Here is a 26,890-nt window from a genome sequence, read left to right as displayed (position 1 = left end):
GGTTTTCTTCTTTAGTTATACATATATCATTGTGACCGTCATCAACACCTTGCCAAGAACACTGATTAATGAATAAAAATATATAATTGACAAACATAATAAAACTTAAATCCCTTTGCTTGGCGCCTTAGTAGCTTTAAATACCTGTGCACATACTCATATTTGACTTCAACTCTGCCCAGCAGCCTCAATCAATTTGGCCGTGTTTTCTGCCTTACATTTGATTTCGGTTAGACTACGGCAAATTGTGCCAAATCAGGCGAAACATTTTAGCATTTTGTCGAGCTCTTTTGGATAATTTAGTGGCCCAGGGAGCTGCAAGGAGCCGTGTGGTTTTGTGAATATCTGATGTTTCCATACGACACGAAATCAAAGCATAAACATAACAAGTTTCCAATTGATTTGGCCTGGCTGCGAGCGTATTTTCTGTTCCATTTATGTGTATATACCGACGAGCTGAGGGATGAGCCCAATTAGAGGGTATACCACCTAGATCCCCGACTACCAAACAACCCACCAACCCAACCAACCGCATTGCCTCGTGCAAACACATTTCCCTTTGGCACGTTATGTAACCTATGTATGTGTACATGGTATACTATATATATTTTTTCGTGTCATATGCAGATCCCCAGCTGACCCCGAAACGGATGTAGCTTTGTGGAATTTAATAAACAATTCAGCAACAGCCCGGCGCACTTACTTGCTGGATCGAATCCCGTGATGAACTCCGGGCACAGTTCGTAGGCGGATGTGCCGACAGCCGTATCCGGCCAACAAAGCCACCCATCAAAGGTGCCGGCGCAGTGGGTTCCTGCTTCTGCTCCTGCTCCTACTCCTGCGCCTGGTCCTTCGGAGCCTGTTTGCCCAGGGGCCAAAGGAAAGGGGAAGGGAGAGGTCAGCAATTTAAAGTTACTCGTGCATAATGGACGCCGAAATTGCAGTTGGCCAGAACGTAAAGCACGCGACAAAAATGTAGTAATGAAACAAGAATTCTTATATTTCACTAGTTCTGCAATTTCAGTTTGCATTTTTTGTTTTGCCTAAGTAAAGGCGATGTGTGTCATAAAAATATATTTTAATGATCTGCAAATGACTAAAAAGTGTACAAAAATTATTTTGAACTTTATAAAAACGAATTTAAAGAAGTTTTATTACAAATTTGACTAGTGTGTGTTATACAACTGGCCAGACTGTGGTAATAATAATTGTATAAAGCAGTTTCCATATGCACTGCATATTTTCTCGCAGTGCACGACTCACCCGCCAGTTGACCGCTGGCATTTAGCCGCGTTTCGCAGGCGGCCCGAAGTGCATCGAAGTCCGGACCGCTCTCTGCCACACTTTCGGCTATGGCGGCGGCGTTGCTGCCACCAATTGCACTGCCACTGCCACTGCCACTTCCACTGCCGCTGAATGTTGCATTGGGGTTGCCAAGCTGGTCGCTCATGGTCGTCGTGGAACTGCTGCACTGCGTCCGCTGCAATAAAGTAGCAAATAAGTTTCGTTAGTCAATCAAATGGGTTTTCCCAAGCTCATAAATGCGTGTGCGAATGTGTGCCGCCCCCACCATAAGTATTTTGCGTTTTACGCTCCATTTGAAGGGGAATTTAATTGGTTTTCCAACAGCTTGCCGCTATTAAAGTTCCACGACTGAATACTCTTGCACTGATTGCAACGGAATTATTTATGGTCGAATGCATTGATTTTTTACACAGAAGATGTGCGTAACTTAATTGAGTTTAAGCGATTGCATCAGCTATTAATTAAATGCAGAAGTCTAAAATAAGTGAAATTTTTTCAAAATAATGTTACTATAGGTAAAAGAAATACAAACTGTCAACTGGTAGTTAAGCATAAATAGTTAGTTAAATAAATGGTCTAGTGGATTATTAACTTAGCTATAAAAAAAATGTTTTTTAATTGGGAAATAATAAAATTATTATAAATTAAGTAATCGAAAAACAAAAAACCATTATTATCAGTGGCAATTATTTTCCGTAATTGTTGAAATAATAAACTGAACGCTTCAGTGGGAATTTGACTGCCACGTTTATTTTTGTAAATTGATAGTTTAAATATATGGAATTTGCAGAGCAATCGCTTCCACAACTTGTATTAGCATAGGTTTCTTTTTATTGATTCACAAATTTTCTATAACAATTATTTTTTTTCTCTGAGAATTTGCATATTTCTTTAAAATAAATAATAAAACAAATATTTACTGCCGTCTGTTTGCATATTTCTGTCAACTGCACTGAAATGTGCCAGCATAAGTTGGGCGTGTTTTTGGACAGAGAACAACAAACACATGTTTGTGTCGAGATGCTAGTGGAGTGCATTCCTCCGGAAACTGGTCATGTCCAGTTGGATATCGAGGATTTCGGATTTCGGATGCCGGATGCCGGGTGTTGAATGGCGGACGAACAATTTTCTTTCATGCGAGATTGCGTCAGGTGGCTGTCACCACTACCATTTCCATTTCCATTTTCTAATCTTATCGTTTAGGCAAATTGCTGGCTGCACTCGAACTGCCAAGTGACAAGAGCAAAAACCACAATGACAGCCGGTAACGCAGAAAAGGCTCCTTTGCAAGCGAACTACATAAAATCTAGGATTGCAAATTGGCTGAGCAGAACATCGAGGGGGATTCCCCGAGGGCTGTGGCTTGGGTAATGGCAAACTGAATGCACTTTGTGTGCACAACACTTGTGAACGAGTGGCGTTTTATGACAAACGCTTTATGCCATGTTTGCTCGGGTTTAGCAACTCTCCATCTATCCTTGTAATCATAATACAAGTTTTATATTTATTGCACGAATTACACGAAATCGCAGAACATCACTCAGCACAACTCGCTCGTTTTTGTTGAGCTCATCGCCCAGCAAGTCGGTTTAATGTTTAAGCCAAAGCTGAGCAGACAAATTTGGTTATTAACTGGCCATAGCCATAAAAGCGTCTTCAGAATCGTGGGCTTTGGGGCACTTTAATTTTACGACTTCTCGGTACAAACTTGCCCATAAATCGTCCACATTGAACCTGCCCATCAGCCATGGAATGAATAAGTGATTCGGTGCTCAAGTGGGTTGAAAAATAGTCGGGTGTTGGATAGAAATCGGATAAATCATATTGAATGTGCGGGCAGCAATATTAGGTACTAGAATTTTTCTTGAGAGGGAGTTTGAAGCACACGAAGCTGATGAATTCCATGGCTGAATAAATAAACAATATTTTTTATATTCAGGCTAAGAATATCCTGCACAAAATCGCTCTTAAAGTGCTCTTAGTACTTTTACTACTTATAGTATTTCAACCGAATTAAACTTTGTTACAAGGGACTCAAATGAATGCATAGTTACAGGACATGCATTGATCCCATAAAATAGGTTTAATGCATGGCTTTAAGTATTTAACTTGGAATTAATGAAAGTTGCCTTTGAAGTCACTGTGTGTGTGAGAGTTAAGGTGCTGGATTTTGCCTAGCATACTTTCTAGCGTGTCTCATTGCCGAAATGTGGCAGCTCGTGCTTTAATGTGCTTTCAGGAGGGGGAGGGGCTCCCAATCTGTACGCACACCACCCGCGATCGGCTAATAAAAATATTTTTACGACAACTCGCGAAACTCACGCAAAACGTCGGCAATAACAGAAATTAGCAATAAAAGCGTGTGGAAAAGTGCCATAGGCGAAAAGTAGCTGTCGAAAAAGTTGGTCTAGAGGTGGGAAGTCGGAAAATCGGAAAATCGGGGCTGGGAAAGCAGCTGCTGTGCGTTAAGTAAACCCGACTTGACTTGGGCCACCCTGAGCTAATGCTCGATGTCAGGGATCCGTAAATTGCATTTGATAAAAGCGAGCGGGAGGAGGCTTCAATAAAAACGGCCAAAAGCCAGGGGAAATGGGAAATTGCGGCGGGGCGTTGAGGAATGGAAAAGCATAAAACTGGCAAATGTATGCGTGGGTTACATGTGTATCATGTTGGGGCATCTATTCTGGCACTCGGCGTTGAAGTGTCGACCCTGACCACGCCCCCTCGCCCCGTCGCCCACTGTTCTCCAACAATTTGGAAAAATGGAGCCATGGTGAAAAACCTTGCACGCGAAATGTTGCGCAAAACTGTTGGGTATTAAAAAACGTAGCCAAGCGAAATTGTGCCGTCTGCATCTGTCAAAATGTTTTCAATGGCTGGTTTGGTTTGGTTTCGGGGTTTTTTGCGCTTGCACACACAAACACACACAAGTATGAGTACCCCCCTCCCCACACCGTCCCTGACGTATGAGTAATGAAAATGTTTGTTTGCCGATTTCCAATTCGTTGGCTGTCAGTTGTGAATCGAGCCTTTGGTCTCGGACTCAGTGGATTGGAACCCAAACCAACCCAAACTATCCCGGTGGATAGTTTATCTTCATTCTGCGCTGAGCACAAAACAGCTTTTAGTTTTCGCTGCAGCAATTTATTAGGCGCATAAATCATACGTACCACGATGTCTGCGCCAGTTTCATACCGCCCACATGGCAAGATTTCGCAATGATTTATTCTATATTTTGCATTAAATTTCGCTTGCTTTTTAAGCAAACAACGGCATCAATTATTGAATGTGCTGGTGGGAGGCAATTAAAATCCTCTTTGAAATGTAGCATGAAAGAATCGAATCGAATATGTCATAAATCCAGTGTATTTTGCTTTAAAAGATTCTGCTAAAAGCCAGCCATTTCCACAGAATTTTATGTTTTATTGGGTTTTATTTCGAAATGAAGATTTGTCGAACGGGCTCTTAAATCGCTTAAATACCATTTTGCCTAAAACAACATTTCTGCTGCAGCGACAGAAATGGCTGAAACGTTTTAGCCATGGCCCGAACTATGGCATTCCATTCGGATTTCGCCGGATTCCCTGTTGCGCCATTGATGCACTGAATCGTTTTCCATTTTCCACCACTTTTGTTGCGAATGGAATGACAGAGCATAAAGGCAATTTATGAGTTTCCAATTTCGCTTGCTCCTGTGGATTTCAGCCGGGGATTATAAGTAAAAATCCTTTTCAATGAGGAAAAATGTTATTTGCTCTTGACGGTCGTCAATGGGGCTTGAATTATGTTAAGCTTTATTGGGACTTTTGATTTATTTAATGACCGTTATTTTAAATGTAAGAATTAACATACGATGAAATTATAATTAAAAAAAAATGCTGTTATTGTTAACACTCGTGTTTCGATGGCTGTTCTAAATAAATATTTGATTATTTTTTAGCGATGAAACGTATCAAACGTCTTTTTTAGTAGATTTCACAGAAGATTGACAGTGCTTCAGTTAATTGATACTGTTTTTCAGCCAAAGTGTAACATACAGAATAAAATATATTATATTTTAGTTCATTTGTAAGTATGTTGTGGCACACTTTTAGTGCGGATCCACTTGCTCCATTATCACCCGATAATGACGTACCATTTATTCAAAAAGGAGTTGAAATCATGTTGTCCTCGCTGACAGACTGGCGCCTCTCAAGATTCCCATTCTTATCCAAAGCTGCTATCCTGGGGCTCCACCAGGCACACTGTCCGGGGCTTGAGTCACTGCATCAGCGCCGGGGACCTTTTGTTGCTGATAATAATGCGGAGTGACAGCTGCCATGGGTAAGATTTTGCGGGCACGCTGTCTGATTTATTTAGCGCTGCAGTTGGCAGCGTGGAAAGGAGCTCATATTTCAAATAAGTATAAAGTGTAAACACGGAATCGCTCAGATCCCACATCCCAGATCCCAGATCCGACAAAAGGGACACTACTCGTACCGCTCCACCACAACCGGAAGTATCTGTGTTAGCCAGGATTAAGCTGGTTGGCCAGTTGGGCAGCCTTGGAAGGCTGAGGAGAGGGCCATAAAAATGTTGCCAGAGATTACCAGAACAAGCGATTTATTTATTTTGCACACACATTTGCCCATTTGCCCACTTGGCTCCGGACTCAGAAGCGGCGAACGTGGAGCATGGAGCGCTGAGCGTGAAAGCCGAGCCCTAATGGCATGGAATAATTTATAAAACCGGACCGGCAATGGATTAAGGAATTCGGATGGATTTAAATTCGCCAGCCGGCCAAAAGCGGAGTTTTAAGAGACCGGCGGCGTTAAGTGCATTTGAGCCACAAACTTGCCTTCGGTCCTACTCTCAACTCGCTACCATGTTGCTCTGCATCCTTTGAGCTCCCTATATAGTCGACCTTTGTCCTGGTTCATTGCTTTTCCGCCGTTTGGAGATGGAGGTGCGTTTGCGCTGGGTTCTGAAATGAAATACGTGCCACACGTGCTAAATGCCTTGTTCTCACTTCCTCCCAACAAAAATTGCACAATTTGTTCGCGCACTGAATTTGCATATGTCTGAGCCCGGCAAGGTGTGAGTTCTGAAATGGACTTTGTTTGCCTTCTGTTGTTTGCTCTTTCACAAATGTCTTGCGGTCTACTCAAAAGTGCTCGGCACACACCCTAAACACCCACAGATTCGGCCACAACAATAGATCTCAAGATGGTTATCTTACTTAACAAACCATTCGTATTATCATGATGCTCAGGAGGCACATAAGATATAGTGGTATTGTTATTTCCGGACTGTTTATCCGTTTTAATAAAAATATATTTAAGTTTGTACTAAAGCACTAATATCTTGAACGGCGCTGTTTGCCTACATGTGTGTAGTATATGTGTAGCATAGCACCTCAAGAACAAGAAAGCAGCTGCTCAGAGGCACTGTGCATGTGCCGTATCCTTTTCAAAGAGTGACAGTCCTGGCAACAAGCAGGGCAGGATCCCTTTCCCCAGTTGTTATTTAACTTTGTCATTTGGCCAAAGCCAGTGAGAAAATTCGTACTTTAACTGCGCTTATTTGTTGTGCTGCTTTCGTACTTTGATTTCAAGAACTTTTCGCGGGGAATAAATGTACTTTTCCCCCTTCCCAACTTTTTCGCGGCTCAAGTGCACATTTCTTTCATTTTGTTATTGTTTGGGCAACTTTTTGTGAGCTTGGGAATTTGTTTTCCGGCTGCCTCTTATAATAATTCCAGTCGAGGCGTGTTCATCATGATATTTGATTATTTCTCTGCCGTTGCTAGGACGGGGGAATTTTTCGACAAATACTTTGTAGTCCAATTGAAATATGGCCGGGCGAAGTGGTTAAAGTGGGTTACTTCAACTCAAACAGTAACGAAAACGACATTGAACTTGTGGCTAAAAGCGTCTTGAAAAGTTACAAAGCTCTAAACAAATTTGAGAAATTGTTGAGCAAATCTAAGGTCTACAAAAAGTTTACAACAAATTATTCTTGTAATGAAAAGCTGGTCGTTATTATGCTTATTTTGCTACTGTGCCTAAAGGATGTGAAGGTTTTGCAGATAAAATTGAAAGCACCGACGTGAAGGTAAATGAATTTATTTGGCTCATTTAATTTTCCAATATTTCTAATTCACACCCCAAACGCTAGCTCACAATTAATTTGATTTTACTACAATCCCATCCGAAATTAGTGCTCGAAATTGGAGTTTTCCGAGCACGAAGCCAAGATAATTATTTGGACAGCTCACGCACTTTCGCATCCTGCGAAACGAACTCAATTCATATCAATAACATTATTTTGCGGCCAGCCTACGTTTTCGGTTCCTTCAGCCAGGACCTCATCTTCATCCTTGCCCCTTCCAATTTTTTTTTTTTTGCCCACAATTTGGCCACACAAATTGGTGTAGGCAGCATTCCCGTCGGATACCCAAACACACGACCTCGGCGCACTTTTCACTTTTCATATCAGCAATTTTCCGCACGTCTCGTTGAGTTTTGTTTAAATGTGTTTACAATTGACTACACCCGGGTAAGGAAAACCAGTCGAATTTTCACAGGCAAGTTGCGGAGAATGGGCCAAAGCCATTGTCAGCGCCCAAGTAGAATTGTTTTGTGCTCGTCACCTCCATTTCCATTTCTATACCCACAACCTCTTGCCCCCCCAAAAAAATGGGTTTCTCCTCTGGCAGTCAGCTAATGTCAATTGGGGGAAGTCAGTTTGATTTTCATATTTCATTTCATTTGCAATTTGCGCCGCCTTTGGACAATTGTTGCTCTATTCATATGGAAATTAGCTTCTCTTAAAACGACTGTCATTGCTGGTATTTTGATGTTTTGATGTTGTGATGTTATTTTCCCAATGTTTTTCATTTATATACGCTGCTGACATATTTGGAAAGTTTTCGACTTCAATGATAAACAAATAATATAAGCATAGAAATAAGTTTGTTTTCAGTGGAATGTGAATATTGAGTTGTTGCTTAAATTGTTAAATTAGACAGCAAGATTTAAATGAACATATTTGCATTTAATTGGAGAAATATCAATGATTTGGTTTTGTGTTATGTTTGCTTAACTCAGTCGCCCTCCTCTAGTTGTAGAATTATTTCTGAGTTGTATTTATTTATACTGCTGCTTTATACTCTCCCCAAATGCCTGCAGCATTTGCATCTATTATGAGCAATATTATTTCTGCCGCCTTTGTTGTTGCCTTGGCACATTTGTGTTCCTGCTGCTGCGACTTCAGTTGCAGCTGAGTTTCTTTGTGGCTGCCGCAACTGTTGCTCTTTGTGGAACTTTGCTGCAGGGAGCTTGTGTAATTGTCAGACGCGCCCTTCGTGCCCCGCATCCGCTGATCCGCTCCTGCATGCATAATGGGGAAACAATGGTCGGCAATCGAGGTTCAATACCTTCAAGTGATGGGCCACTGAGTGCTGGGACCTTTGTGTTGGAGTCGCTTTCGATTTCACAAAGTTTGTGCCTAATTTTGCATGTGGAGCAGACAAAGGAAAAGTTAGATTGGGACTTTTGCCTGCTCGACTGGAATTTGTACGCGATTTATGGCCAGTTGTAACTGCCATGCAATTGATTTCGATTTAAATAACACTTAGAGTGAAAGGAAAAGTTTTTAATCAAATTCATAAGTTCTCAGTGAAGTGGTCAGTGTTGTCAGACCGAAGTAAGCTGCGAGCTGGAACCGAATCTAATCTGTATCAGTAACAAGCAACGAACTGCGTCATCCGAAGATACGACTAGTTGTCTGAGTATCTGGTGGAATCAAAAATTAATTAAATGTATCTTTGGCCGATGGCGCGTGCTAAGTCGGAATTTACTTGTTGCGCTATCTCTTCGAGGTCGGATCATAAACTTTTCCGACAGCTGCAAACTTTTGTTTGCCGACTTCTTGTTAATGAAACCGAGCGACGGACGACACTACATACTAACGAAGTAGTGGAACTTGTTGGCTTAATTAATTCAGTTGTAGTGTAATTTTTCCGCCTCGAACTTCGGCCGCCTGTGATATTTAATTAGGCTTCCGATGACAACGGCATGAGCATGAGCATAAATCTGCTTGCCAAACAAATGGGTTCGTTTGTGGACCTCCAGCACAAATGTATCTGCCAGATACAATCGCAATTCCATTACAAGCCAGTCAGGCGTGTATATGTAGCGTTGCGTTCGTGTGTGTGAGCTTGCGTTTGTGTGTTTGTGTCCTGGCCAACAACTCTTGGCCACATTGTGTGCTTGGCATTAAGTGCTTATCTGATTTGCCTTCTCGCCCACGACAGACGAGACCATAACCCAAACCAAAGGCAAAAGGAAAAGCAAAGCCAAGTTGCAGCCGCAGGCCATGTCAAAGGAACTTTGGGCTTTGAACCTTTCGTGGCGCGTTATCGAAAACTGTTTTGATTGCACGCCTCGGAGCCAATTAAAGCCATGTTGCCAATTTATCGAAGCTGTCCCGTCCAGTCGAGCAACTGGATCTGGATCTGGAATCTGGATGGCCGAGGAAACTGTTGGATAATTCAATAAACTTGGCCAGATTTATCTCCCAGGGCGACAGTGTCGCTGGCCAAAAATCTCAGCTCATGTGGTTTCGGGAAGGACGTCTGCTCCTGGTTATCCTTGTGTTTGTGCATTTGGCAAATTATGGCATTATGGCACATGTTTAACCAGATTCTCCTTGCCTGGCTTAATGTGAATTAGTGGCATGCAGATGATGCACAGAGCCAAACTGAATTTTAACTTATAATTAAAGTGTAATCTCTCTTATTAAAATAAAACGATACAAAATAAGATCAAATGTAATTGTCTTCGATTAAAAACTTATCAACACACACTCAATATTTTGGTAAGGATTTTGAAAAACTTGTATTCTGGTAGTTAAAATTATACTTTGAATATGACAAAATTGTGTATTCAAATTATTCCGAATCCATCTTCTAAGCGCATTTTCTCCTTACTTATAGTGCCAATATAAGTAGCTATAAACTTTTCTTTGTGTAGCTCTTACGATCCCGATTAGCAATGCAGTTCGGTTGCCGCATTCTCCTTCACCAGACTGAGCATAATTTTCCATATTTCATGCTGCATGCAACAATGAATGCCAAGTGGGTTAAACGAATGCAACATTCGCCCTCATGCACAGTATTTCAGATTGGTTGGAGCACCATGCTTTGCATTATTAGGTTCTGTTGTTTGGAAAATAAACTTCGATTATAAATGTGCACAAAAATATTAGTGTCTCATTTGCATATTCACATATTATAATTTCGATTTAATGCCCTCTTTTTTATTATCTGTTGAAAGCTGCTTAGCGAGATTTATGATTATTAGTACGTGAACATTATAATTTTTGTTCTGGCTAATCACGAAATGATGCCACCAAATTATTGGCCTCAAGAGTTATTTACGACCTGTACTTACTATATAAGAAGAATATTTAATAGCGCCATTAAACGGCTGCTCAAAACAAATGGCTTGTAGTCAATTATACTCCAATTTGAGTAAATGCCTAGACCTTGGCGCGCTTAGCACACTTCACACTCAATTTAACGCAGGAGAGGATGGCCAAGAAGGTGCTTCATCTGCACAGCCTGGGAAGGAAAGCGAATGTCGGGGAAAATCCTTAAGTGAAAGCAGCAGGAAAATTCAGCCCTCTTGGCAGCAGCGTTGTCAAAGGGAAGCGAAATGTCGAAATGAATTTTCAGACAGTGAATTATGTTTTCCTTTGCCACACTCCGTTTTTCAATGGCCGTTTTTTGTGTACTTTATGCCATGGGGCGGCATCTTAATTACCTGCAATTTCGTGGCCGCAAAGAGCACACGGAAAAAGGCAACAAAGGTTTGAAAAGTATTGTTTGGAGGGGGGATTTTCTGGGGTGCCCCACAAAAAAGGGACGCTCCTTCAATAGAGCGTTTTAATTTCAATGGGTTACTATGGCCGTGGGAGCTCTAGAGGGAGGCTCTTGCAAAAAGGATATGCTTAATGTATGGATTTTGTTTGCCAACTTTTGTGCTTCGTGCTTGTGCTTGTGCTTTTTCCCAGGCAGCTCGTCTTTGGTAATAGAAGCAAGCGAAATGGGTCCGCAATAGATATAATACGCCATAACTTAGCATAAATTACGCGGACACGCCCCCAAGGGGCGGCATAATTGCTGTTTATGCATACTTAATCAACTGACCAAAGTCGAAACGCAAAGGATTTAATGACGAGCTGAAGCTCCGGGTTTCGCTGATGGGATCAGCTGCATGGCTGCTATGGCTGGAAGTACAAAAGCGGAATTATGTCGGAGCACGGAGCACCCGCAAAACTTCAATTAGTTTCTGGTTTAAGTTTCAGCCCCTCGACTGATTGGTTCCACCCACCAATCCACCAACCCACCAACCCACCGAGTAGGTGGGTGGAGCACACTGTCCATTCCAATGGACTGGGGAAATGACACTTGCTGCCAATCCATCTGCCACTCACTCGAGACGAGACAGGCGTGCGAAGATGGACATTTGTTAAAACAATCCCCCACTGGAGATTGAGGTGCTGCACAGCTGCACAAGGAAAAATCTCATGATCGATTGGAGATTTATTTAATCCCCTTAGTGTTCTCAAAACATCATGCCTCTTTCCATTTTAATGTGTTGATTGGGAATCAACTTTGGAAACAATCAGTGAGCTCTTAAAATAAAAGGATTTCCTTAAATTGAGACAGATAATTGCATATCTGCATTAAAGAAGTATAAAAATCAGATTAAATGTTGCTCACATATGTCAGTTACATGCACAACAACTTATCTTTGCTTATGAACCTATCAGTTTTTGTATGTGTATTAAATAAGTGTTAAAGTTGGTCCGTTGTTTTCCAGTACGCCCAAGTATGTATGAGTACCCAAAAATGTGTGTGATATGCGTATTTATTTAACTTTTGTTCCAAAGCACCATTGTTTTCCGTGGCTGGCGATAAATGGGTGTGTGGTCGTGGCCCTCAGAGTGTATTTGCGAAACATTTTGCATTATTTATACCACTCTGAAACTCATTAGCCGAGATTTAGCCAAAGGTCGAGTGGTGGGGCAGCAGCTTTAAAGCCTGCGGTGGAGCACATTAAGAGCAGCTGACCTTTGACCGACTTACTCGTAATCCGCAGCTCAGTGCCACTACATTTCGCCCGCCTGGCGGCACTTGACTGCTGGAATCCATTCGCAGGACACTCGAGCAGATCCTGTCGCATAAAAGCGGGCTCTAATTGAAAGGGAATTTCCAGCAAATGTGTCCTAATTAATGTTGCAACATTTGTTGCTGAAAGTCTCGACTTCTGTTCCCGGAAACCGAGTAATTACAGGACCGGCTGCTGGCGGTAAGGACACTAAACAACCCAATAAACATGCTAATGAACTTCAAATGGAACTTTTAACGCGAAAAACCCGTGTCCAACAAAGGCGACAATTTGGCAGTGGTCACTTGGCCACATTACCCTTCCCCTCCCCGACTTCTCCACTCTTTACATCTTTAATTAAGTTATGCGCACTTTTTAATTGCTCATTTCATTCAGATGCGTGCCAGAATTGTGAGGGCGTACGGAATGGTGTGGGTGCAACGTCGGTGCCACCTCTTTTCTAATGCAATACTCGTGTCGCATGTTGCATAGAGAAGCAGCCAACGCATTGCCAAGTGAGATGTGCTTATTTATGCCATTTGACGAGCTTCTTGCAGTTGGAACCTTGCCACATGTGCGTCGTGCCATAAATATTACGCATACGCAGCATTGGCGGCACGTTGGCCACAACCGCTAACCTGGTTTACCCAGACAAAGCAGGCACCCAATTTATCATTAGAATTTCAATAGGGCCCGCACTTGCCATCTCGAGAGTTCAATGGCATATGGCATATGTCTTAGAGGAATTTTACAATCTTTTTTTTTTGGAATTTTCCCTGATATAAGTATTTTCAAACTAATCTAGAGCTCTTCTTTTTAATATAAATCAATGCAAACCCATATCTTTGGACTTCATAACTATCTTATCACTGTTTTGAGTGGATAATGCTACTCATGTTGTTCACTGGCTTCCGTAAATCAAGTTCAGAAGATCTGGTGGGCTTATTTATTTTAATTAAAATATAGCAGTCAGAGATTTCGTTGAAAACAATAATACAAAAGAAAAGGGACCTGAATTGTAAACTCTACTAACTATTTGTATTTATACATATACCATAGGCAGAGATATAAAGTGAATGTATCGAAATATAAAATGAAAATAATTATTTTTTTATAAATAAATATACAAATATTAGTCAATCCCGATCTTAAATAATAAAGTAAGTCAGCCAAAGAGTTGTCGTGCCACTTTAATGTACTTTTACATCAAAGAAATGTATTTCAAAATCAAGCAAGTAAGAAAACCCTATTGTGAAAACAATTTTAAAATCGTATTTCAAGCTCCTGCCAAGGACTAAGGACTAGGACTGAAAATATGCACGTATCAGTTGCCGTTGCAACCATTTGTTAACTTGTAACTCAACCGTGCTTCAAACAATTTGCAACTTTTCAACCGGCAAAAAGTTTTGAGTGCCGCCCCCGAATTCCCACGTAAATTGGCGCAGTTTGTCAATGTGTCGGCGCGACACGCTCCGCAAAATTGTTTTAATTGCAATTACCGACGGCACACTATTTCTGGAGGAGTGCCCAGAGGCTTCTGCCAGAAACGCACATTTAATGACAATTTGATTTGCAGCTGTCAACACTTTTGGCCAAGAAGCCAAATAGCCAAGTGCCGATTCGACAGGCGACTTCCGCTGCGATAAATGGGCGTGTCATGTGTCAATGGCGCCGATGTCTTGGCACTTGCAAATACATATGTTTGTGGGCCACAAAAATGTGTCTACTTGCCACATGCCTCATGTTGCCGTATGTTCCAGCTAATGGCAACCAGTGTGTCGGACAAGGGCCACCAGCATGAGCATGAGCCTTGCAATTTGCGGCAGATTTATGGGCTGCAATTTGCGGAGGGAAGCTGCTCGGCGTTATCTAAAGAGCATATCGATGTTCGCCGCACCGCGATGCTGCAAATCATATTCAAAAGCGGCCCGAATCGGAAGTGCTGGAACACCAACAGGTGTTCCTGGCCATGTTTCGTGGATGCGGCTGCTAATTTATGGCCAAGTGCGGAGCGGTTTTTCTCGCCTGCCAAGCCCACGCTGCAATTGATTAATGTCAGCGCAAATTATGCTGAGCACAAGATGCCCCTTGACTTGGTTTATTTTTTATCTGTTTTCTCATTTTTATCAAAGGCCAGGCAGCACACGTGCTGGCCACCTGGGCGTGGATGCGGATGTGTGTGATGCTTCATTAGCGCCAGCCGGCGGCACAAAGAAGCTTCCGCCAGCTGGTGGTGGCTCTGTGGTGACGTGAACTGTCACCGGCAGCTGAAGCCAAGGGATCCAAGGGAGCTGAGGAGCACAGGGCTGTCAGGAATGCCAGGGAGGCCAGGAGGCCATCCAAAAAGCCGGCAGGTGGGCCCAAAACCGAGACCTGTCATCGGCAGAAAGAGGAGCAGAGGGGCAGAGCCAGCTGTGAGAAACTATTTTCCCCACTCGAACTGACGGCTGGCTAAAGCCGCTGGAAAAGCTGCTCCAATAATTCCTACAGCTAACGATCTTTGTTACGAAGCCCACGACTAAATGACGCCGCAAGAATGCAAGCCGAGCCTGTGCTCTATGCACTGCGAGGAAATATGTATTCTCATATTTTCATTTTTAAAGAATAAACTATTGGTTAATTTATACCTCTCTCTACTTTTATACGATACTATCTTTAAGCTCATGTGGAATCTTATTTAATAGATATTGTGCTAAACATACAACCATTCCATGATTATTTAGACATGATTAGCATTCCTATCTTGAGTGTAGGAACATAAAAGTAAGCCCCAAAAGCATTCAATAAATGGCATTTAAATATTTAGATAAAATGATGGATTGCCACTCTTAAATTTGATTAATATAAACTAGATACCCAATTTTGCGTCAGTGTGTGGGGATAAAATCACGACTCCTCCAGCAGGCGGGCAACCAGGCCCAGGCCCAGAAATGGACCCGGAATGGTCATGACACCGAAGCACCGAGCAACTGACTCTGTGGCTATCTGGATTTAGCAGATGCTGCTATTTCTGCGATGCTGGCCACTTTGAGATGTTTGGCCAGCAGACAAATAAGTTGATGTTGATTGTTTTTGCCTGACGGCGGCACGTAAACGATACTGACAGTCGCTCGGTCGGGATCCATCTGGCCGGGCGAAACTTAATTTCTACATTTGCCGGCAGATAAAGCGCAGAGTGGGTAAACTGGTAGCCCAGTCGCACAGTGGGGCAAATCGCTTGGTCAACCGGCCGGGACGCAGAGCACGCATCCCATCCATTAGACGCTTTTAGAGATTGTTAAATTCCAATTAACAACTTTTTCTGCCAGCTCGTCTGGCTCGGCTGATTGTAGAAGCAGCAATCTGGACGCTGCCTTTTCAGGCTGGAGTTCTAGCCATCTCCAGCTTCAACTCCAACTCCAGGTTTCCTGCGACCAAGAACAAGTTGCTTTGGCCACGTTAATTGAACCCGCACACACAGTCCATGCAAGCTGTGTACTCTGTTCGCCTTTGGCCAACATGGCCTGGGTGTGTGAGTCACGTTGGCAGCTCGCGATGCTCCTGCCTTGTGATATTGTAATGCTTTATGGAGTCCCATAACCATTTATTTTAATTTTCCTGCATTTGCCTACATTTGCCTGCATTTGCGATGCGGCCAATACTGATTTGGCCTTAACAATGACGTTGGCCGTGCGATCTCATCGTCGTTTGATCATCGTGCCCACTTCCAAACTGGACGCACGCGGGGCAATGAAAATTAATTGAAAAATTGATTGAAATTGTGCACTGAGCGGTTCAATCAGCGCCAGCATTTTGTTATTGTTTAGACCTGTCAGTCTCCCCTTTTTTCCTTTTTTTGTCGGTTTTAGTGATGAGGAAAACTCGTGCCCACTGAACCCAAAAATAGCCGAAATTCGCAATTAATTTGGAAAATTCTTAATACAATAAACACCGTTGATGCCCAAATCCGTAACCGCTTTGCAACCACGTTGTTGAAATTGTTGCAAGGGAAATTAATTTGGCAACCGGCGAAACGGGATGTATCAATCAGTGGACCAAAGCCACGAATGATGGCAATTGATAACAAATAGGGCAATCGATATTGGCCACAACCGACGAGGATGAGGGCTTGTCAAAAAGTGTTTGATTTGATTGTGTTTACATGAACTCGTACATCCGACAAATCACTCATAAGCCTGTTTTTATAAACAGAATCAAACATAGTAGCATTCATATTGGCAAAATGGCAACGATTTCCAAATACATTCATTAATGGTTAAATAAATAATTTGGTACTAATGGCTGCGTTTATTGGGCATAAGAATGTTAATGCTCGAAACGAATAAACGTAGGCTATATTTAGAGAGCCATTCTTGTTGGATATTAATTTTCATGTATAGGTATTGCTGTTTTCAAGATTGTTTTGATCAAATTTCTGTGAGCATTAATAAACAAATTCGAAGTAATTTTCGATGTGAAATGGAAATGTGTTTTGGTTCTTACTCCACTTAATGAGTTTTTAATTGCCTGCACTTTTTTGTCTGTATGTTGAGGACATGAGTTGTTTATTGCACTTTAATTACATACTTTGGAAGCATTTCGAATCATAACTTGGTGCCTTATCTGTTTGCAGTTGCAGTCTGAGCGACTTCAGTATTTACTCTAGTAAAAAGAAGATACTTCCTGCATTTCTAGCTCGAGAGCACTGATTTATATCTCTCGAGAGTCGTCCATTTGCTGGAAGCCCCAGAAAGCAACGGCTACTATGCACTCGGGTATTATCTCTGACAATATTTACTCATTAGCCGCCGCATTTGGCTCACGTGGACATAAACAAAGCGGCGTGAAAGGAAAGCAAATTATAATATAGTTCGCGAAATGCATTTTGTGGTCCAAAATATTCCCGGCTAAGAGATAGCGCTCCGCTAGAATTTATTGTTTAAAGTAAAAGCTAATGCACACCCACACCACGATTATATTGTATATAAGCCCACGTATCTTGGGCCCAGTATCTGTATCTAAGACATCTACGGTGCAGTTCGGGCGCCACGTAAACGCTAATGGCAAATGGCTAACAGCAAATAACAAATAGCAAACAGCGAATTTAGCCGGTGGCAAATTGTTTGCTTTTGGCCGCCAGGCTCAACTTGTTACAGTGACAAATGACGGCAGATATATCATGATCATCGCACAATAATGATAGTGTCGCGTCGTGCTGTGAAATCATCGTCGACTTGCAGATTGCCGATTCCAGATTCCAGATTGCAGATTGCCGTCTGTGCGCTTAACAATTAAAGACATTCCGGCCAGATCGCAAGATTTATGGCCTTACAACGTGCGTCATCATGGAGCTGGAAATCAAAAATCAAACGAACCGAGAGAAATGCTGCTCCATTGATTTATGCAGCTGCTACCCAGGATTCGAAAGCCAAACAAAAGTCGATTCACATGCCGAACGCCGAATGCCGAATGGAATGGGCCCCAAAACTAAATCCTTTTGGGCGTTTTCCACTCAATCTGTGATTTGCATAATGGCCATGACTTGGGAGCACATCTCAAATATTTCATTTATTCGCTGGGCCAACTTCTAAGGACTTCACTTGTACAAAAGAGTCTGAAACGCATGTTCCGATTTCCACTTTGACAGCCATTCTTCACTCTTTATCAGAGTTAACAAGGGTAAGGCCATGAAAAGTGTTAGAAGAATGTGCGCCACATAAACTTTTTTATGTAGATTTAAACATAGACTAAAAGCAATGGCTCTTACTATTTTATATGGATTTTAAATTAAAAGTTTTTAGAAAACTCCGAAACATATATACATATTTAATCATTTGTTCTTTCTCTAAATGATGTACAGAGAAGCTGGAATGTAATAAGTTTTGTTAAAATATGCTTACTGCATTCAATGGCATTTACTATTTTATATGGATTTTAAATTAAAAGTTTATCCAAAACTACAAAACATATTACCAATTTAATCATTTGTTCTTTTTCTAAAAGTTTACAAATAAACTGGAAAATATTTAGTTGTGTTAAAATTGTTTACTGAATTTAAATTTACTTGTCATGTTAAAAGCACAGCTCTAAAACTCTTTTAAATGGACAATGTTCCTGCAACCATAAAAATTTGCATATCCTCGGTGATAACATAATACAATAGACCGATAGTTATGTACATGAAAAATGTGAGATTGGAATAAGCAGATAAAGTCGCCTGAAAATGTAAGCCGGAACGCACGGGCCTCATAATTTCCGGTTGCGAGCAGCGGCATGTGTGCGCTTTGAAATATTTCTCCCATTGTGAGTGGGAACCGTGGGCTTACCGTGAAGAAGGAGGCTGGCACAAGGAATTCCTCCTAGGCAACCCGCCGCATATCCTGCGGCGATGCAGTGACTTTTCCTCGCCCCCTTCTGGCCCGCCTCCTGGCAAAGGATCTGGTCCCAAGCTGCAGCCAAGCGGCGCTCGTTGACGTTGTCAGCAGTTAATTGAATTAGTTGTTAATTTATGGCTATGTTTTCACTGGGAATTTCGTGAATGTGCGCTGCCTGCCGAGGATGCCGAGGATGGTGGGGATGGTGAGGATGGCGAGGAAACTGAAGAGTGGAGCTATGCCAAGGACTCCTGTAGACTCTTTTGTCACACCGTCGGCGTTGTTGGAGTGGGGGCCGCCGTCGGAGTCGGAGTTGGAAACTGGGACTTGACTTGATTAAACGCCTGCCACTTTAATTGGCATTTAAGCGACGCACTCGCATTCGCAATCGGCCACTCACACCGCACTACGGCACAGCACGCCACACGTTGCACGCAAAAAGCGATGACAATGGCTTGGAGAAAATGATAATAAAGGAACAAGTAGAGCACACACACTTTTCAATGGCCGGGACTAAAACTTTTTATTGTACACCCATTTGGGTTTAATGAGCGATTCGCGCACACCGTTCGAAAATGGCTTTGGATATGCTTGTGGAACCGGCTCGGATGCGCGAGGAGCGTTCCGAATACGCGGCAGTTGGACGGCAACTGAAGTCAAATCCGCATGCCACACGGCTGGCAGCCGGCGTGGCTGCTACTGCGCAACATGTTGCTGCAGCTAGCCGTAAGCATTGCGCGTCTTATCACTTCACAGTGGGACAAGGTGCAGAAATTGCAAGTAAATCTCTCATTCAGGGGATACATCTGCAGACAGGGAATATATACTCTTTAGGCATTTGGCTAAAAAGCTGTATCAAATAAAAATTACAAGCTTTAAAAATAAACAAAAGCATAAATTGTAATGTAAAATAATATTTCTTATATTTTTCATTCTGTTGGTTTATTTTTTAAGATTTTCCCACAATAACCATAAACCACTCACAAAAAAATCTACATATTATATTTTTATTAAGTTTTATTTTTGGAAACTCAAATGGTTTCCTACCCACAGTGCGCTGGCCTCCAAGAATGAGTTTTCCGAGCTTTAGCAAAGCTTTCCACCGCGACGAACGCAGCAGATTCGGCACAGGGCACTTAATGTTGCTCGCAACTTGTTGCGCTGCGTTTGAAGAGGCTGATAAGGAATATTGCTCCAAGTCGACCGAATTAAAATACAGATTATGGGACTATGCTGCTTTTGATAAACGACTGGCGCCGCTAATAAAACGCAAGTTTTACAATCGCTATTCATTACTCTAACAGCATTCAGATTCTAATTTAAAAATCATACTATCAACGTAAATATTTTTGGGGAAACGGCCCCAAGACAATACTTTCAAACACTTGTTGATAGTCTGAAAGTATTTACGTATTCGACAGTAGGCTTTTGAAAGCTATATAGTTGGTGTACTGCTTTGGCTAAGGATATTATTGAAGCTTTCAACCAATGAAGCTTATTGAAACTCCTTCTATCTCACAGGATAAAAATCGCAAAGCTTCTCAACAACTACGCATTCAATTTCAGTACATAGTTTATGCAGAATTTCCTTCCACTTTAGAACACAGTTTACCCACGTCGATATTATCTCAAATAGCTCACAGGCGTTTAGATAAAGTTCCGCCAAGATTGGAATCTGATAGATTGGAGAACCACTTGATGGATTGTCTCACATTATTTGAACACCTAGATAGTCGGGCTTCTTGAGATAATATATCGCTTGTCTGGTAATTGTCGCAGACAAATGTTGATACCGCGTCTGTTCTGATAAGTCTTCAATTATCTGTAATTGATAGGGCAAAGCACTGGGAATAGAAAACGAAAGCCCCAAATTCCCATACGATTGTAGCTGCCAAGTCTGCCGAACGACTCTCTTTGATTGTCCAACGCTAATGCTTGAGTAAACACTCGGTAAATCTTTTATTTAAACCACGTTTATTGCCAAATTCTTTGTTTAGCTTACGAAATCAAAGAAGCTCAGCCGCTTAGGACACGACATAGGTGAAAGCAAAGCCAGCCTCATTCTGCCTGTAGATGTCGTCGCTGTTGAACAGCACCATCAAAGGACCGGGATTGTTGCCTACAAAAATTGATAGATATTATAATACTTAGTGTAAAGGTATTATTTTCGGGAAAATAATTTTCAATTTGATTTTCATTTTGAAAATGTATATATAACAGAAATGTAGAAATAGATTGCCAATCCCAGAAGTTTGTTGACTAGTGTTACCTGAGCTTTCGCACCCAAAAAGCTCTCAAAAACTTACTCGATATGACCACATCCTTGTTGATGGAGCCACAGAAGTAGGTGGCGTGCTTGTGGCTATCTTCAAAGGTTGCCTGTGGCACCATCAGGAAATCGGCATCCAGATCATTGGTACTATCGCTGCTGTAGCAGTTTTCATCGGTCATCAGGGTGGACGCGGAAACCACATCTCCCACGTTGAAGTCATAGGCGCGAATGCTTTAAACAAATTGTTAAATTAAGTTAATATCAAAGAAATATATATTATATTACTCACGTTAGAGTCTTAGTATCTGTTTGGCGACGGAAGCAGATGGCGTAGTTCATGCGGGACGGATAGATGCCATTGCCGTCGTTGTAGTTGAAGGACTTCACCGCTCCCTTGGCCTGCGGGAAGTACTGCCGACAGCCGGGCGGGGCCACAAAGAAGCCATCCTGGTTGGAGGTGGCACGACTCTCAATGGTGACTTCCTCCTCCAGAGCCAGCGAGCGAACGGATGCTCCCACCGGGCACTCCAGCTGGGTGACGGTCATGTCCCAGTAGGCGGCGGGCAATCCACTGCCTCCGGCACGCTCGGCCAAGCTAATGACCAGATCCACCACAGACTCACCGTCGGTGGCGTTGAAGGGCACATAGATGTGCTGCCACACCTCGGTGCCGCACAGTTTCAGTCCGTCGACCTCGAAGGCATCTCGGGTGCACTCGGCGTAGGTCAGGCCCGAACCATCGGACTCCAGCGTGGGTTGGGCCAAGGTCATGGCCCAGTCGATTCTCAGCTGGCAAACGTACTTGCTGGTCGGCTTGATGTGGTACTCGCACACGCGCGGCGGATTCGTCGGGTTCACCAAGTTGATGTTCTTCGAGGAGGTGGAGCCTCCACAGGTGGGCGTGGCCACCGAAGCGGCTTGAGCGGCCGCAACGGTCACCAGGAGGAGCAGGGCGCTTGCTATGCAGTTCTTCATCGTTCTGAGTTTGCACATCGGTCAGTGGATGGGTTTTTATGGCCCGCCGGCAATCGCACCTGTCACTCCAATCGCGTCCAATTGTCCAGGTTCCAGTGTCAACAATCATGATCGATTGGTTTTATCGCTCCGCTCCAAGGGGGCACCTGCATTCTGATGGCGAAATCGCAAACAATTGGAGTCCCTCTATTATTGTTTAGCCATGGAAAAGGTATTTTTAATTGCCCTATCAGTGGGGAAAAGTCTAAGCAATCTATTTAGGCTATTTTCATCCAAAGAGCTTTCTTATACCCTCACAAAGGAGTACTATGACTTTGGCCTGAAACTTGAAAGGCCTTTTTTAACTTTTGAACTTCTAATGCTAATAATACCTTTTTGGTGTTTAAAAAGTTGTTACTTCCCCGCTTCCATACAGAATTGTATTTATTCCACCAATAATTACGTACATAAACAAAAAATATGTTTATTGAAAAGCTTAAAATAAATTGTTTATCTATCGCCGACTATTCTCTTTTACAGCAATCAAAGTTTCTGCTAAATAACAAAATCCCCAGTGAATAGTGATAAGGTTTATACAAACCGAATTGACCGCGCTTTTATCGGATAAATGTGTTGTTTATTGGAGGCAATCAGTTGATGGACAAATATGTATATAAATGTACTTTTTAAACAACTTTCGACTACGAATAGAACTCGACTGCATTTATCGAAGTCGAGGCCCAATTTCAGTTGTGCAATTTGGCTCTAATTGGGGTCTTGTCAACTCAATCACACCCTTCAACACTTGTTGCCTCTTTTCACTTTTTGACATCATTGTCATCATCATCATCGATCGTCATCTTCGTTTATGGCGATGATAATGAGATAGCCAGCCACTCAGCCCCGTCTCAGTTCCCAAAAGAGTGTGCAAACATAACCCAGTTTGTACAGATCTAAGATCACAGTAATGGACACTCGTCGAGGTTCAATGACTCGATCAACTCGATCGGCAATGGGCAAGAGCAAGCAAGTTAATAGGCGCAACTAGCCTGGCTTGAATATTCATGCCGGTAGGTGACAAACCGAGCTTCTTACCAAATATTGACACGCCGTTGCTTCTAACACGAAAATATCATCACCGCATCGCTGCCAGCGCTGCGAGCTGTATCTTTCGGATTCTTCGGCCCAAGAAGTGCTATATAAGCGCTGCGACCCCCAAAAGATCCACACAGTCGTTGTGAAAGTGCGTGGGTGAATAGAACCTGAGTGAAACCGAGGATTATGATTGGATACACGCTGCTGCTTCTTTCCGGATTACTGGCCATTGCGCAGGCGCAAACGCTGAATGACACGAGCGGCGCCCTGGCCTCCAGCGCCCAGGAGCCTGGCTTGTGGCGCCAGGCCAGGCGAAGGAGTGTCCTGGCGGACAGCTGCGTCACCAACAGCGGCACCACCGGCACCTGCCTCACGCGCTTCAAGTGCATGCGGCAGTCGGGCACCGTGAATGGATACTGCGGCACCTACGGCGTTTGCTGTGAAAGTGAGTTGGTTGGTGACAGGAAAAGTGGGTCAATAAATACTATGGCCTGAACATGAATTCACTGGAACATTATGTAATTGCTTTCTTAGAAGTACTAACGTGTAATAAACTCCATTTTCAATGAGTTGGCTCTCCTTTAAAATATAAATTTTATTAAAGTGCTTCTCGCAAAAGTGAAAAACCAAGTAAATAAATATGGAAAAATAAAATATTTAAGTGCCAGCAATCTTGTTCTTAAGATAAACTAAAATTCACTCTTTTCCGGTAGCCAACCTTCAAGTGGGTGCTTCTACGCGTCAGAAGAGGACGATCATCAAGAATCCTGGCGTCCTAGCCAGCGATTTGAACACCTACACCATCGAAGCCTTTAGCAGCAACGTGCAGCAGTTGCGAATCGACTTCGAGCAGTTCGTGATGCAGCAGCCCACGGACACGGATGGAGTCCTCGAGTGCCAGGACTACTTCGAGGCGGGTGGCTTCAAGTTGTGCGGAGTAAACGATGGCCAGCACCTGTACCTGCCCTTCAATGCGGCTGCGGGAGTCGACCAGGTGACCCTAACGTTTGTCGTCACCTCCAGAGGAACTGCACCCGTTTGGAGGCTGATTGTAACCCAGCTGGAAGGTCCGCCAGCAAGCAGCCGACGTCGTTCCAGCACCTCTGCCGGCCTGGCAACCTCCACCAATTCTCTGCAGGATCTGAGGGACATCTTCGCCGCCCACCACGCGGACTATGAGCTACTTGCTCCGCCCGGCTGTCAGCAGTACTACACCGATCTGTCGGGCACCATTCGCAGCTTCAACTTCCAGACTTCAGTCATCAGCAACTATATGCCCGACTTGAGCTACAATATCTGCATCAAGTCTGCTACAACAGCCAGCATGATTGAGTGAGTAGGGCTAAATTATAGCTTATATCTTAAATTTGATGAAACCCCTCCTTCATATCGTAATAGATACTCCTTTAGCAAGTTTTCGATGTCCGTGCAGTCGGACTCCGGCGAGGGCTACGACGAGTTCTGCCACGCCACTGTCCACACGACCGGCAGACAGGAGGACTACTTAATGATACCGCAGAGCATTCTGGCCAAGAACATGGCCTACCAGCCCACCTACTACTGCGGCACCAACGACAACCTGCTGGTTTATGGTGAGTGTTGCTCTTGTTGCGGAGGGGGAATGCCCCTTGAACAGCGCCTGATATGTGGCTTCCATTCCATTCTGCAGCTTCGCCGCCCTACATGATGCACTTCTCCAGCGATGACCTCACCTTGAATCGGGATGTGGAGACGGGATTCAGTATGACTTACCGCCAGAGGAATTCGCTACTTTAAGCACTCATTTGTTTTCACCTACACTTGGATAGTTTCTTGCCTCAACATTAAATAAACTCGAATGTCTTTAAGGAAAACACACGCGTTTAAGCTTAATTTCGGTATTCAGTTAATGAGCTTGTCAAATCGAAGGGATTATGACAAAACATCGGGGTGGGGGGTGGTGAACTGGATGATGCACACACACACACAAACAAACACAAGCGCAATCGCAAAAAGTTGGACAAACGCATTAAGGAGCTTGTGCGGTCAGCGACACGATTATCCTTTTAGTTGCGTAATTAGTGTGATTAAAGTCAAGAGCTTCGATGCCCGATGGGGAGCCAATACCCCTGTATAGTGTAGTGTAGTATGTGTAGCTAAAATGCCACCGCAGAACAAAGGCAAACAAATAGAAATGTATAAAATGCGCCATTGGCAGCTTTGAGTGCTGGGAATCGAACCGCGTCCGCTACCCACAGACCGCCTTCCCCTTCCCATTCCCATTCCCATTCCTATTGCTATTCCCCGGAAGCCTTTCACTCTGACAAGGTGCTAGATTTGGAAGCCCGCTAATTGACGGGCAGCGCATTCTTCCAGCGATCATGGCTCATTTAGCAGCGCCGGCTCCGAGAATCACTCTCACCCAGCCACTCACTCCACTCCACGCCACTCTCTTCTGGTGTAAATTGTAAAATAAGCCAATCAGGCACATGCCCAGACCCAATCCCAAACCCAATCCCAAGCCCAATCCCAACGGTCAATATGGTTGATTGGTTCCGGGGGAGTCTCTTTATGGCTGGATTAGCGTGTTCGCACCTGCCGTGGACAGCAGCTCTGTTAGACTGCCAGGCGGGGATCGGCGGAGGGAGCTTCCTAAGCCCACCGTGACCCATCTTTAATGGTTCCCCAACTAAACCAGTAAATAAATAAATACAAAACACAAGCAACTCAGACGAGGCAATGTATGTGGGGGTACTTATGAGTACGCCACTTGTAAAATGGTTGCCAACATCTAATGGCTAATTTTTGGCACAGGTTTGGCTAATTATTCATTACATTATTTAGAGTTTCGTGTTGTTTGGCATTCTTGCTTGAGTTTGCACGCCAAAATAAAAGCTACCTTACCTGAAATTGTCATCTTGCAATTAAGGAGTATTGATTTATTATGCAAAGTGTAAGTTATATATAAACAGGTCTATAATATAGAAGGCAGTCTGACGAAACGAATTCCACCCACATTTAGGGCATCTGGTAGTCGCAGCTTCATTTAATTTGTATCTCTAGCTATTTTTATTGCGCTCCTTGTAGGTGGCAAACAACAAGCCATAAAGCAAAGTTCCCTAGCAATGTCTTGCAGCGGCTTTCCCAGGTACAAACTGCTAAATGTTGCTCATAAATTAACGCCAAACTAAACTGCTGGTAGATGGCGTTCTGCGGGTGGCGGGAGGGTGGTTGGAAAAAAGGATGGCCAGGACCTCCTGAGGCGGCTAAGGCTAAATGCTGTGAGTGGCAAAAGATCGACGACAGCCAGCAACTGGCAACGCGTCGCAGCTGCAGTGAAAATAACGAAAATGCATTTTAAAACCCCCGAAAGCGAACGAGGCGACTGAAAAGCCAGGGAAAACAGCAAAAACAGGAAAAACTCACGGGGCCTTCAGAAGGAAAAGGGCAGCGTTCCACTGGACTGGTCAGCCTCTCTCTTTCGCACTCTACTTGGCGCTCTTTCTCGCTTGCCCAGCTCGCCAGCATGCCAGTCTGTTTAAGTAATGATTTTGCAAAATATGCGCAAAAGTGCCAGCACCAACACCCGGCAATATGGTGCCCTAAATGGAGTGTAACCGGAAGTGCGAATAGCGCGCAGCTGGGGCGACCAGTTGACCAAGATAAGATGCCGCCTCAGTTCGGGCTTAAAGCCCTTAAAGCCACCTCGCATTGATGGCTAATAAGCGAAGAGGGAAAGCTCGGACACCCGAGCAATGCAAGCCAATTTGTCATGG

At 43.4% G+C, this 26,890-nt stretch overlaps 3 protein-coding genes across 5 annotated transcripts in view; 1 reads left to right on the top strand and 2 right to left on the bottom strand.

Moving 5' to 3' along the window:
* The window catches only part of LOC6529971 (calcitonin gene-related peptide type 1 receptor), a 28,473-nt gene extending 9,002 nt beyond the window's left edge, over positions 1 to 19,471 (bottom strand). For all 3 annotated transcript variants that reach the window (XM_039372083.1, XM_039372084.1, XM_002090881.3), the window contains exons 1-3: positions 18,767 to 19,471; positions 1,264 to 1,480; positions 704 to 859 (exon numbers count right to left, since the gene is read on the bottom strand). In XM_039372083.1, coding sequence (XP_039228017.1) covers positions 704 to 859; positions 1,264 to 1,450 — 343 coding nt within the window. In that variant the 5' untranslated portion in view covers positions 1,451 to 1,480; positions 18,767 to 19,471. The remainder of the gene's footprint in view (positions 1 to 703; positions 860 to 1,263; positions 1,481 to 18,766) is intronic.
* A 1,300-nt stretch (positions 19,472 to 20,771) lies between these two features.
* Positions 20,772 to 22,086, bottom strand: LOC6529970. Its single transcript, XM_002090880.4, has 3 exons — positions 21,376 to 22,086; positions 21,121 to 21,317; positions 20,772 to 20,933 (listed from the first exon to the last, which is right to left on the bottom strand). Exons 1-3 carry the CDS (start codon positions 22,077 to 22,079, stop codon positions 20,839 to 20,841), a joined length of 996 nt encoding a protein of 331 aa, XP_002090916.2. The 5' UTR covers positions 22,080 to 22,086; the 3' UTR covers positions 20,772 to 20,838.
* Positions 22,087 to 22,748: 662 nt separating this feature from the next.
* LOC6529969 lies at positions 22,749 to 24,988 on the top strand. Its single transcript, XM_002090879.3, has 4 exons — positions 22,749 to 23,580; positions 23,849 to 24,467; positions 24,534 to 24,727; positions 24,805 to 24,988. Exons 1-4 carry the CDS (start codon positions 23,322 to 23,324, stop codon positions 24,909 to 24,911), a joined length of 1,179 nt encoding a protein of 392 aa, XP_002090915.1. The 5' UTR covers positions 22,749 to 23,321; the 3' UTR covers positions 24,912 to 24,988.
* Positions 24,989 to 26,890: the final 1,902 nt, after the last annotated feature.

This window comes from Drosophila yakuba, chromosome 2R, assembly GCF_016746365.2.
Source record: "Drosophila yakuba strain Tai18E2 chromosome 2R, Prin_Dyak_Tai18E2_2.1, whole genome shotgun sequence".
NCBI classification, from domain to species: Eukaryota; Metazoa; Arthropoda; class Insecta; order Diptera; family Drosophilidae; genus Drosophila; species Drosophila yakuba.
This window is presented reverse-complemented; position numbering and strand designations above follow the sequence as displayed.